General features: G+C 40.1%; 1 protein-coding gene across 6 annotated transcripts in view; it reads right to left on the minus strand.

Moving 5' to 3' along the window:
• sipa1 (signal-induced proliferation-associated 1) overlaps window positions 1–12,210 on the minus strand; it is a 67,044-nt gene that overhangs the window by 21,950 nt on the left and 32,884 nt on the right. For 4 of the 6 annotated variants that reach the window (XM_032575631.1, XM_032575630.1, XM_032575635.1 and 1 more), the window contains 5 exons: window positions 5,265–6,848; window positions 2,915–3,039; window positions 2,647–2,835; window positions 1,106–1,280; window positions 719–822 (listed from right to left, as the gene is read on the minus strand). In XM_032575631.1, the coding sequence (XP_032431522.1) occupies window positions 719–822; window positions 1,106–1,280; window positions 2,647–2,835; window positions 2,915–3,039; window positions 5,265–6,381 (1,710 nt within the window). In that variant the 5' untranslated portion in view covers window positions 6,382–6,848. Of the gene's footprint in view, window positions 1–718; window positions 823–1,105; window positions 1,281–2,646; window positions 2,836–2,914; window positions 3,040–5,264; window positions 6,849–8,430; window positions 8,552–11,905; window positions 12,017–12,210 lie in introns of those variants that run through there. The other 2 variants (XM_032575634.1, XM_032575633.1) reach the window with 2 other exon arrangements.

Below are 12,210 nucleotides of genomic sequence, written 5' to 3' on the forward strand. Positions count from 1 at the left end.
CACACACGTCACACGAGACGTTAATACTTTTGTACGTCTGTTTTAATGATTTATAAAATAAAAAGTATTTTATCAAAAAAATAAAATAAGATTTTATACTTTGAACACTAAGAATCTTAAAAGAAAACTTCAGTTTATTTCTAGATAAGGGTTACTTGCTAAAAACGGGGGATCTGAACAATATGGTTTTTTAAACTTTTGAATACAAGCCTTCAATCTGTATGAGGATGACATTTCCAGTTCCTTTGTAAATGACAAGTTTAAACCACAGCCTGAACAGGAAGGAAGGACCGCTGAAAACGATGAAGGTGGGAGTGAAGAGTGGGGGGGTTTGTCATGTTTGTTTCAGTGAACAGAGGATTTTTCTGAAAGCAAGACAGTCTGAACAGAGAAGTGTAATGAAGGCTGCACAGATACTAATGCAATGCTGCAAACACAGAAAGGAGAAGTATGTGAGAGTAGTTCTGTGAAACCTAAAAGACTGGCAGGAAAAAATTATGCTGCAACATGGAAAGGAGGAAGAAAAATATATATAATCCCTTCGTCTATTAGTATCCTAATTTTTTCAACAACTGAATTTCAGTTTTTCATTCACAGTGAGACAAAATTCTCAACATGATCAGAAACACACACATAAATTAAACCCATCTAAATTAAATCATACACATGCCATGAATTATTGAAGCACATTAACCCTCGGATGATATTCTCATCTCACCTGCTGCGTGTTGTTGGCCGTGTAGGGCAGCATGGTCGACACGTGAAACATGATCTCGTAGTCCTGGTAACGCGTGTAGAGGGAATGCGTTCCAGTGGAGTCGGCTGCGTTTGCACAAAAACAGAGAAACAGACACGGAGAGGAATCAGTCACCATCTCCAAGTTAAAAGCACAAACTGTCGCGGCCCGGCTGAAATCTGAAGGGAATAAAGCTTGGAGATAATCAGCAGCGACTGCGCCATTTCTCAGTCATTACTCAGATTACATGTGGCGAGATAGGAGTTATCTCAGGCTTTCAGTGGGACACTGATGCCCTTCGGATACCGGCACTGCGACAAAGTGAGATGCAGCTAATAGATGGAGTGGAGGGGGGCGAATGCAGCTCACTCTTGTTATCCAGCTGAGCTCGGTATTTCTCCCAGCCCTTCAGCCGCACCCGCTCTCCAAGCAGATCAAGGAACTCCTCAAACGCCGGCCCAGAGCTCTCGTTGTTGTACATGTCCTCCTCGGAGCTCTGACCGGCGCGGCAGTACATCACGCCGACCTTCCTCTGAAAGTTCAGCTGCACAAAAAGAGAGCGGTGCAAACATTTCAACACTGATTCATATTTACTTCTGTCATATTTTAAACCTCGGTCTGGAACTTTTATATCCAGGCGAAATAATGCTAGAAGCTTATTGATTAAATGTATATATCAGAGCTTTAAATTTTAAGTTTTAACCCTGTGTTAATCAAAATAAAATCCATATAGCATTTGGCACCAAATTTCTGCATGAAAATTGTTTTGTATTTCATAATTTAACAATGAATTGCTTAAAAAATAAATAAATAAATGAAATTCACACAAGAGGTGTATGTAAACTTCTGATCTTGTATGTACACTAAGACATGACAGAGTTTAGACCAGGGGTGTCCAAACATTTAATGGGCAAAAATCCTCAACAAGAGTGTACTTGAGGGCCCAAAAAAAATAAATAAATAAATAATTCAAGCATAAAACTGAAATTTCATTTAACTTTTTACCAGCTCAACAGTAAACCAAGCATGAAATATTTTTAATTAAGCAAATAAAATAGATATTTTTGTGTAAATCTTTGTAAAACCTAAACTTTTGCCTTATTAAAAAATATATATATAAGGCAGCTACATTACAAATTTATTTTGGGTTTGATTGAAGAAAACTGAAAAAGATTTAATCTATTCTCAACGATAAAAAAAAAAAAATTTAGCTTACTCATTTTTGAAAAAAATTACTGTATTCAGTAAATACAGTAAATATAAATACAGTAAAGTTTTAATTGTTAAAAGCAGATTTAGATGCTACAAAGTCTGCTTTAATATTTAATGGTCCTATTTACCATGAAATTAAAGGGAAATCTGAAAGCTTGGTTATGAAAACCCTTTATGGTCTGGGGTATATATGGTTGTTTTTGACAAATTTAGATTTTATCTTCATATTTCTTAATAGAAAGCATGAATATTGCTGGATTTTTCCAGCACAATCTGAACTTTGTTAATTTACACTTATTTTTTTTCTTTTGGATATACTGTGATTGTATATTAGACCTTGAGTCACATAAAACATAAAACCCAAGTCACAAAATGTTACTTTTTTCAATGTGAAACCCACAAATATTCACAACAAATGGTTCTGATAACTTAGAATGACAACGTATACCGTAAATGTCTTATAATATGAATACTTATTGTGTTGTAGCTGACATTTTTATGGGAAGATTTTAATTTGTGGATCATATTTTTGTTGTAATTGGGAGGAGAAAAGGTCTCCATCTGCATCAACCACAAATTTTTATAATTTTGCAGCACAAAATCAGTCCAGCTCCACAAATGGCCCTGGTTTTGATATTCAATGCTAACTTTCAAAGCTCCGCAGCAGGGTCTGGTATCCCGGATGTGACGTCACTCACCCCCTGTTCGTCCAGCTTCAGCAGCGTGTCCCGGACCTTAGGGGAGTTGGAAGCCAGGCGGAGGCAGTGCAGGTTGAGCTCAGGCATGATAAACTCCAGCAGCCTCTTGGGGGACAGGCCCCTCGGGGTTGTGTGACGGGCGGCCGACGGCACGGACTCCTCCAGGATGGAGCCTCGAAGCGTCTTCATCTGAGCAGCGGATCCAGCGAGTCACTTTCACAAGCTCATAACCAGAAGAGAGGGGTGGAAGAAAGAGAAAGCTTTTTACCTCTGTGGTGCGGAAGATGATTCTGTAATTGTACTGAGCTCCGCTGGACCCCTCTTTCTCATCCCGGCGGAAGCTGATGGCCACAGGGCCGAGGCGGTCATCAATCCCAAAGAAGTTCTGGTGTTCTGGAAGAAAATCAAGAGAAATGGAAATATCACTTTTATTATGGACAAAAAATACGAGTTGCAATGATGACTGAGGATAATATTAATAACTGAAAATTAAGCTCCTATAAGCATAAATTATCAAAAAAATATGTCAAATATGAAACCAGACGGTAAGAATGTTGTAGTTTAACTCTTCCAGTTCGAACGTGACGGCGACAACACAGCCAAATTTTAAACTTAGGACTCAATTAAACAACATACATTGAAAACTGCAGGCAGTAAAAATGCACGAAAGACACAAAACTCTATTAAATGGAAAAAGGGGTCAAACTTTTTATTTTGCACTCATTCTCATTCAGTACTTGTATCATCAGAAGACACTTCTGCTCATATTGTCTTGAATAAAAGCTAAATATTTAAACAGACAGGCTAATTTTAGCAAGACCTGAGGGAGAGTATGTGCATCATGAATGAACATGGATGATATCAAAGTACTTTATTTATAAGGCTCTCTAAGAAAGAAACAACCGTTATTCATTAAGATGAGCGTACTGTTGTTGCGTTTTTCTCAGAAATATCCTGGTGCTGCTAGGTGCAAAATTATTCATATCCCTACCAGATTTAGGTTTAAAGTTGTGGTGAAAAATAGAGGAACAAACTTTATCGACAGACTAATACGGTTGGGCTTGTGGCCTTAATCAGGATTATTATGAAACACCAAAAGGTTTGTGGTTAAATAAAAAAAATATCTTACAGAAAAATGTAGAATGAATAAATCACACAATCGCTCATAAACAGGCTGACCAATCAGCATTCAAAGAGCTAAAGCTAGCTGAATGGCTAAACCTGAAACTAAACTTAATCACCTTAAATATCTAATAGTTTATTCTTAATAAGTAATATTCCACTATCATATTGGAATATTACTTCCAATATGACTGGAAGTAATATTAACTTGGAGTGACCCGGCTGCAGTCCTGACTGACAGAGTAGCGCGGAGGGAGCCAAAGATTAGGGTGATGGCTAATAGGCCTTCCAATCTCAGAGAGTTGAGCAAACCTGCTGTATGTAAATGAAAAAAGATTTTTTTTAAATTTTCTTTACTCCTGATACTCTGTAAGCACCAATTTTTAATCTTTTGAGACATGGATACTTCATTTTCATTCAGAAACAAACTTCTTGGTCGAATGAAAATAATTTGACATCAAGTTAATAATTTTGTGCAAACTCCACCTCTTTCATCTGTTCATCATTTTGACTAGTGATACTAATAATTGTGCAGAAAAGCCATTATTAGTACAACTAATACAATGATACTGTATACAGTATTGCTGATATGTTTTGTAAAAATATTGGAGTAACTTAATCTCCTACCAAAAATAGGAAAAATCCCATGTTAAGACATAATCATTAACTAGACCACAAGTGATTATGTGATTAAGTAATTTGAAATATAGTTGTCCAAGAAATGACTCAAGAATAAAAAAGTATTTGGTAAAAAGTCGACTCAAGTACTGAGTGACTGATCAAATTATTAATCATTTAATATTTAAAAATTACATTATCAGACAGATCAAAGTATAGAGTTATATGGAAATGTTGCTATTTTACAGACGAAAATGACAATAATTCATATAAGTGACAAAGGAAATTACAAAAACAACGGGCCTTCGCAGCGCTTTCGCTGCTCGGGCCGAATTACAAAATCAGGCAAAATTTAATTTTTCCAAATCAGTTTATTTCAATAAAAAACTGATGAAACTGCGTCTGGTGAATTTTTTGATTAAAACATGTTTGTTTTTCATTCAGTGGGTAGAGAAGCCAGAAAATGTACACAAGTAAGAGTAGAGATACTTCATAATAAAATTACTCAAGTAAAAGTAAAATGCAGTAAAAATATTTTTAAGAGTAATTTTTTTTCCAAAAATTAATATAATTGAGTAAATGTAACTAGTTACTATCCAACTCTGAATAGGGCATGAAATGTGTTTTTGGACAGATTTTTTGATGGCAGAATAATTAATGACATTAAAAGTTGATTTTTTTGGTCATGCTACTTCAACAACAGAAGATTTTTTTCACGATATTTTCCAGATCTTTTCTGGAAAATAGGGATAATAAATATATCTGCCTCTCATTGTTGCAGACTTCTGCATGTTGTTCTGCTTTTACTGATTTTGACTCCTGAATGAAACCAGACAAACGTAAAGCTCCCTCCCACCGCAGTGCAGCGTCTCACTTACCTTTCAGGTTGAAATATTTGCGGTAGTAATGCGCTCCCAGGTCTGCGTGCTCTATGAAGTAGTTGCTTTTGCCCTGCAGCTGGATGTTGCTCTCCCTGGGCTCCTCCAGCACAGACACGGCGTCGTTGGGGGTCCGCAGGGTCGACCAGAGCTCCCTTCTGCCAGCCGACCGCCCCAGGCCCACCTGCTCCTCGCCTCCCGTCTCGTTACGGAAGTGCGGACAGCTGAGCAGCAGCTCGTTATCGTTGCCGTCGCCTTCGTCCAGCAGCAGTGACTGCTCCTGGTCGTCTGCGTTCCCTCCGCTGCCACCGCCCCCCTGTGCTGGTGAGGCAGGTGTGGACTGGGCGAGGGGGCGGAGCTGGGAGGCAGCCGACGCCCCTGAGGTGATGTTCTTCTTGCGACCGATGCTGTCCCTGTTTGTGGCGACCTCTGTGAGGTCGAACAGGATGCTCTGAACATCGTAGTGGGCAAAGTTCCTCACCCACGCGCCGCCTCCCAGGTGGTCGTACGTGCCGGGCTGAGGGATCTGAGGGGGCATAAGTTTGGACTTTTTACTAAGACCTTCAGGCTTGGGCGGTTTAGCGGGTTTCGGGGAGTCTCCACCAGACCTGGACAGATCTCGGAAGAATCCATCCGGCTCTGGAAGGTTGCCCTCCAGGCCTAAAAGCAGGAAAGGGTCTTTAAAGCGGAGAGCGTTTGGACTCAGGGGTCCATGGTTCTCCCTGCTCGGGTCCTGGCCTTGAGTTTGTCTCTCCAGCGACGACAGGCTGCCGTACTCCCTGTGCAGATGCACACCTGAGTCTCCCTGAGGCCCCGTGCCCGCTTTCTCACCTGCTGCTCGGATTACTTTCCCTGACGTTTTCCCGGAGGAGTCCAAGTCTCCCAGGGTTACATCGCTGTTACTTCTTTGCATGATGTGGCCCCGCCCCACCGACCGCAGAGTCAACCCCACACGGCTCGGAGTGAGGCTGCAGTCTGCATCGGCGCCGTCGCCGGGCCTCCTGGGAGGCCACTCCACCACTCCCGCTTCCCGTTTGGGGTCAAAATTGACGGTGGCGAGGGGCGGGCGCACGTTCTGGCGGCGGAACTTGCGAATGAAGAGGTCATCTGACTGCATGGTGCCTGAGGAATCAAATCTAATCTGACAATCTTCTCCCTGGAGCTTCCTGCCTAACTCTTCATCCAGGTGTCTGAGGTGCTGGTGTGAAACTGGGATGCTGAGTATGAAAATGGAAAATCCAGCTAAGTGAAAGCAACTATTATTTTCTCATTCACACCACTTAAGATGGATGAACTCTCTCGACCTCTGGGCTCTCATAGGGGCCTCTGTGGGACACCGCACTTTGTCAATGAGTTCTTGAGTGGGAATGATGAAGTCGGAAGGGAAACCGCACTGTTGGTCGCTGGACGGGTCCATCCACGTGTGCAGATGTGCATTTAGTTTGAGTTAAACATGCGAGGATCATCACTGGAGCCTGTCTCTATGCCCTCTGTATCGGAGAGGTGCTGCCTTTGTCAAGTGGTCAAACATGGCATCCCCTGGTGTGCACTGCCCAGCGCCTGCAGCCGTCATCCACAGACCACCTGTGTGGAAAAATATAGAAAAAAAAAAATACTGTTTTAGCTTCAGATTCTTTATTATTAAGATGCTAGAGCGAAACGTTCACCACTGGATTTGCAAAAGTGTTTTCACCTCTCAAACTTTTTCACCTTATGTTGCAACCACAAACTTCAACGTATCTTATTGGGAATTATTATTTGATCGACCAACACAAAGCAGCACATAATTAAGTGGAAAACAAAACATTTCTGATAAATGAAAACAATCTGAAAAGTTGTGTGTGTCCCTTATTTCATCTTTCCTCTTCAATCTTTGGGGGGTAACTTTCCTGGCTTTCCTAGAGATAGAAACTGATTTTATCCCTCCTATTCTTTACAAAATAACTTAAGGTCTTGGACTGGATGGAGATTGTCTGTAAACATAAATTTTCAAGTCTTATCACAGATTTTCAATTTGATTTAGAGCTAAACTTTGACTTGGTCATTCTTGCACATAATCTAAGCCCCTCTAGAGCCGCTCTAGTTGCATGTTTGGAGACGTTTTTCTGCTTTAATGTAAACGTCTGATATCGGGTTTGCAAGTCTGAGACATTTCTTCCTGGTCTTCCTTCTGTTTAGCTCCATCCACCTTGCTATCCCACTCATGATGCTGCCACCACCAAGTTCAACTATGAGGATGATGTTTTTACAACTATGGGCATAGTTAGTTATTCACCAGACCTCTTGTTTTGCATGTAGACAATAGGTTTAATCTTCATTTTTAGCTTTTGGTAAACTACAAACTGGACTTCTTATAGATTTGTTTAGCAAATCACCTCCATAAAGGAAAGTTTTCCCACCTCAACTGATGTCAACTCTGGGGGAGCTGCAGAGTTACCAGTCCTGCTTCTCTAATTAATGATCTCCCTACAGTTTTCCTGGTATAAGCTTCTGCACAGCTTTATCCTGGATCTGTCTACGTATTATTCAAAAAATATACACTTTTTTTGGCCTATCATATCCCAGTAAAATACACTGAAATGTATGTCAGTGATGTCACAAAATGTGGAAAAGGTTCTCGGGTTGTGAGTACTTTTGCAAGGCATTGACTATAGAACATAACGAGGCATGCAAGAGATTCCAGGAAGGCTTTATAAAAAAATAAACAAGCACCAGATCCTAACAATACACCAGCAGGCAGCCCTGACATGTGTTTTATTGTGGCGTAATACTCCGCTCCTCTGTTTTCTCATTATTATTCTTTCCTTTAGTCACTTTCCGCTCCAAAGTTTCCCTAAATAGTTCAAACTTAAAGCTGAGCACATGCTCACAATAGACCTTATTAAAACAGGGGAGGGGGCCCTTCCTGGCTCACTGACTGTCTGCCAGCACACGAGAAAAATAAGTGCAAGCCGCCTCGCTCACACACAAACAAACACGGCTGGCGTCTAACTCACCCACCAAATTCTAAAACAGCTCACACACTCATTCAAGGTCCACATAGTTTTTGGTGCTTTTAATAGAGTCGTTTAAAAACCCACAAAATTGTGCTACAAGTCATAAAACCGTGAGCTTCCCTTTTTTATAAGTGGAACTAAACTCCGTGGAGGTTTTAATAGCAACTTACCCTAAAAATGGATTGTGAGTTCGGTAAAGATGAGCCTGCTTCTATCATTATTTGTCACTCGAGCGCCGTCTTTAACCAGACGTACGTCTAGCAGCTCGAGCTGAAGCCTTTTGTCGCTGTCAGTAAGGTACAGGGCTTCTTCCTGTCTGACTTTTTCACATGCATCTTCCTCTCGCTTGCAGCCGTACAGAGCAGGTGCAGAGGTGCAGCGAAGCGACCAGCAAAAGCCCGACGCACACGCGTAACCTGCTGCGTCTCTATAGTCTGACAGGACGGCATGTCAGGGAGAAATCTTCTTAAATCACTTTACAGCTTCTATTTGAGAACTTGTATTTGTTTTAAGAAAGAAGGAAAGTCCCTTTAGGGTGATTAAGTAAACATAAGTCCTGACAAAATGTACAAATAAACTCACACACAAAAAAAATTCACACAGTCAAGAGAGGAAGTCACAAGAAATCTTTGCTTCCCTCCATGACTACTTAAACACTCTATTCATTTCCGCACAGTCAGAGAACGCATTGGTATTTGTTAATTTTTCAGTGAAAAGCCATTAAAGAAAGATGGAAGCTGGATGGATCCCAGTATCTGGAGGGCAGATTGGTTTCAAAACCAAATCGAGAAATGCCGAGTGCAAAGAGGGGGCCGATATCAGCGGAAATGCACTTGTAAACGCTTTGCTTGATCTCTTCGCAAGAAATGAATGACTAGCAGTTACGACACAGAGACGAGGCACCAACTTCAACACAGACTAATGCACAACTTTGGGAGGAAAGGAAAATGTTACACAAATAAAAATCCTGAGTATATGGTGTGCATTTCTTCTCATTCCCTTCTCCCCTGACACACCAACACCTGGTGTAGCCGACTGTCTGGATTTATCTGCACTCTGCAGATAAATCACTTATGGCGTTGCACATTAAACTCAATACACTCCACTTCCAGCTCTGACCAGCTTCCCTGTCTCCGCTGAAGAAAAGCATCATCACAGCATCATCCCAGCATGATGATGCCACTACTGCGGCACCATGGGGAGGGCTCTCTTTGAACCGAGCTCTTAAAACTAGCGACTGCACTGCCTCGCAAAATTATTCACCCCCTTGAGCTTTTTCTTCATTTTGCCATGTTACAGCCACAGACTTTAGTCTACTTTAAAAGGATTTAATGACGTCACCAACACAAAATGAAGCACAATTGTCAAATGAGAGTAAAATAATTTAGGATTTTTCAAATTGAAAAGTGTAACACGCATTTCTGTTCACCCCCTTTCACTTTGATACCCAAAAATAATATCCGGTGCAACGAATTGCATGGGTTGAGCCGAACCTATTAATCAGCCATTTCCTTTTGAGCTGGTTTTGGACATAAACAGATATTTAATACCCTACAAATGCCCAGGATGTACATTTTAAACATTTAAAACAAAGCTTTAACCATGAACAAGCATGACAGGTAAAATGAAAATGTGAATTTACTCGCATCATCGGCTCTGTAATTTTCCTCAATGCAACATAGAGCTGTAAAAATAAACTTTAAGCTTCAGTGTTTCTACTCATTACATCAGAGAAATAATAATAATAATTTTTTTTTTACAAAAACCAATAAATTACACGGAATAACATTTTATTTGGGACCTTTTAGCTCATCCAGGTTTCTCTCACAAAGGGATTTCCTGTATTGTGTGGTTAGCCTTCTGACAGGCCAGCATTCGTTCACAGTGGAAGCTCTGTGCTCCAGCTATATGATGCCAACGCTTCTTACATTGAAAACCCGCTCATGTTTCTCACAAGGAGCTTTCAGATGTTTCCAAACAGCACTACCAGTGCAGACTCATGCAGTTTCTACCAGACTGTAATGCTATGCTGCAGGATTGTGTGTGTGTTTTCACCGTGTTGTTAAAATCGCCTGGGTTTGCAGCAGGTTTTTTCTTTGTTGCTCAGAAATCCCAGTTTGCCTTCATGTTATTCCAACACATAAACAGAAAGTCCAGTATTGGCCAGAAACAACCAACAACAGAGCCTGCACTAAACTGGGACACCGTCAGCCTCCAACACTCGTGAACCGGGGTTTGTCTGAAGCGACGCTTCTTTGTGGTTTCTGCTGCACCACGGATTCATAATGACCAATCAGGTTCATAGCTGATGACATCAGAGTCGGTGACCTCAGCCTGATTTAGCTGGAATCATTACGAATGACTCGAACAATAAGAAAAGAAAATGATGGTCAAAGAGATATTATAATCTTGTATTTTAGTGACAGAGAAATATTTGGTTCCACCCGTAACAAGTCTGAAGCAGCAGGTTATAATTTTGTAATAATTTTGAATAAGTTTATGGCTTCAGTAAGTCGCTGATTCAAACCTTTTTTAATTTGCTTGTGTTGACAGGTTGGCCTTAAAGCCTCTCTTCAATTTGCCTCATGGATGTTTGCCAGACAGAAATAAAAGTATGGGGTACAAATTCCTTTCAACATCGTTTTTGCCAAATTTCTCTTAGATTTCAACACAAAAATATATTTAAGTCCTGTTTTTACTAAATAAAAACTGGGCAAGGTTAAAACAAAATATCTGCGCGAGAGTTAAAGCCAGAGAGTGAAACAGATGTTTTGACATAGTAATGTCTATGTCAAGAATAATTAAGTTGTATCTTCCAAGTTTAAGCTTTTAAACCAACATTAAATTGACAGACACAGGACTTTAGGTGACTATCACCTACACAGATAAAAGTGTGAACAATGAAAGAAAAGATATTTGTTTTTTGGATATATCCAGATTCCGTATGGTCTACTTTTATATCCCAGTTTTTAAATTTTTTGGTTTCAGATTTTTCTAGTTAATACTCACATATTTGAATCTGTAGTGTTCAATTTAGCATGTGTAGGCGTTAGATTTAAATAACTGTAGAACCTGGTGAAGACCATGTCACTTACAGACAATCTTCACTTTGTTTTTACCATGCAAGTGTTTCTCAGAAACCCAAACGAAACTGAACTGTGTGGTGTAGAGTAGTGATTCTCCTGGACGTTTTAGATGTGTCTATGCTCCAAAACGGCAGAATTAAACCACTGGACTACTTCCTCAGTTCAATGATTAATCTAAAATTTTGTGTTGAAGAGGCAAAACATCAAGAATCAAAGCTGAAAAAGAAACAGCTGTAGAGAAAGTGCATTGTTAATCAACAAACAACAAATCTTTGGAAAAATAAACTCCTTAAGTACATGAAATAAATATGAAAAATTTGGTAAAATGTTTGATTTTATGAACGCGTCTCACCGTTGCTTGTAGACTTAGAATTAAGAAGTCAAATTGTTTTATAAATCATCAGATAGATTTGCTTGAAAAACGTGTTTTAGTTCCTGAAACTAATCTAAAAAGCGACATAAGAGAGAATCCTGGCTGCTGTGTTTTGTGTTACTTTGGAAAGAAATAATGATAAATTACTTTCTATATATTTAACAAGCAAATCATTCATCTGCTCACCTTCAGTAAGATGCGAGGCCTTCGATTAGATCTTCATTGATCTCGAGCAGCATTTAACACAAAAATAACTCTTTAACCAACCAGAACCTGTCACTGAACAAGTAGTGTGCCAGCTGTAGAGAAGTTTGAGATATACCTGACCCAGAAGTACAAAGAGGAAGTGAAAGGTTTTGTCACTGCCCCCTTAGGTTTCTGCTCATCTTTAATGGCAGCATAGACTGGGTAATTCAGCTGAATTTCCCAGCAGCATGTACCAGAGTATCTTCTAAAATGACACAGAAATGTCCTGAATTGCTTCCTCTGAT

This window comes from Xiphophorus hellerii, chromosome 11 (genome assembly GCF_003331165.1).
Source record: "Xiphophorus hellerii strain 12219 chromosome 11, Xiphophorus_hellerii-4.1, whole genome shotgun sequence".
Taxonomy (NCBI): Eukaryota; Metazoa; Chordata; class Actinopteri; order Cyprinodontiformes; family Poeciliidae; genus Xiphophorus; species Xiphophorus hellerii.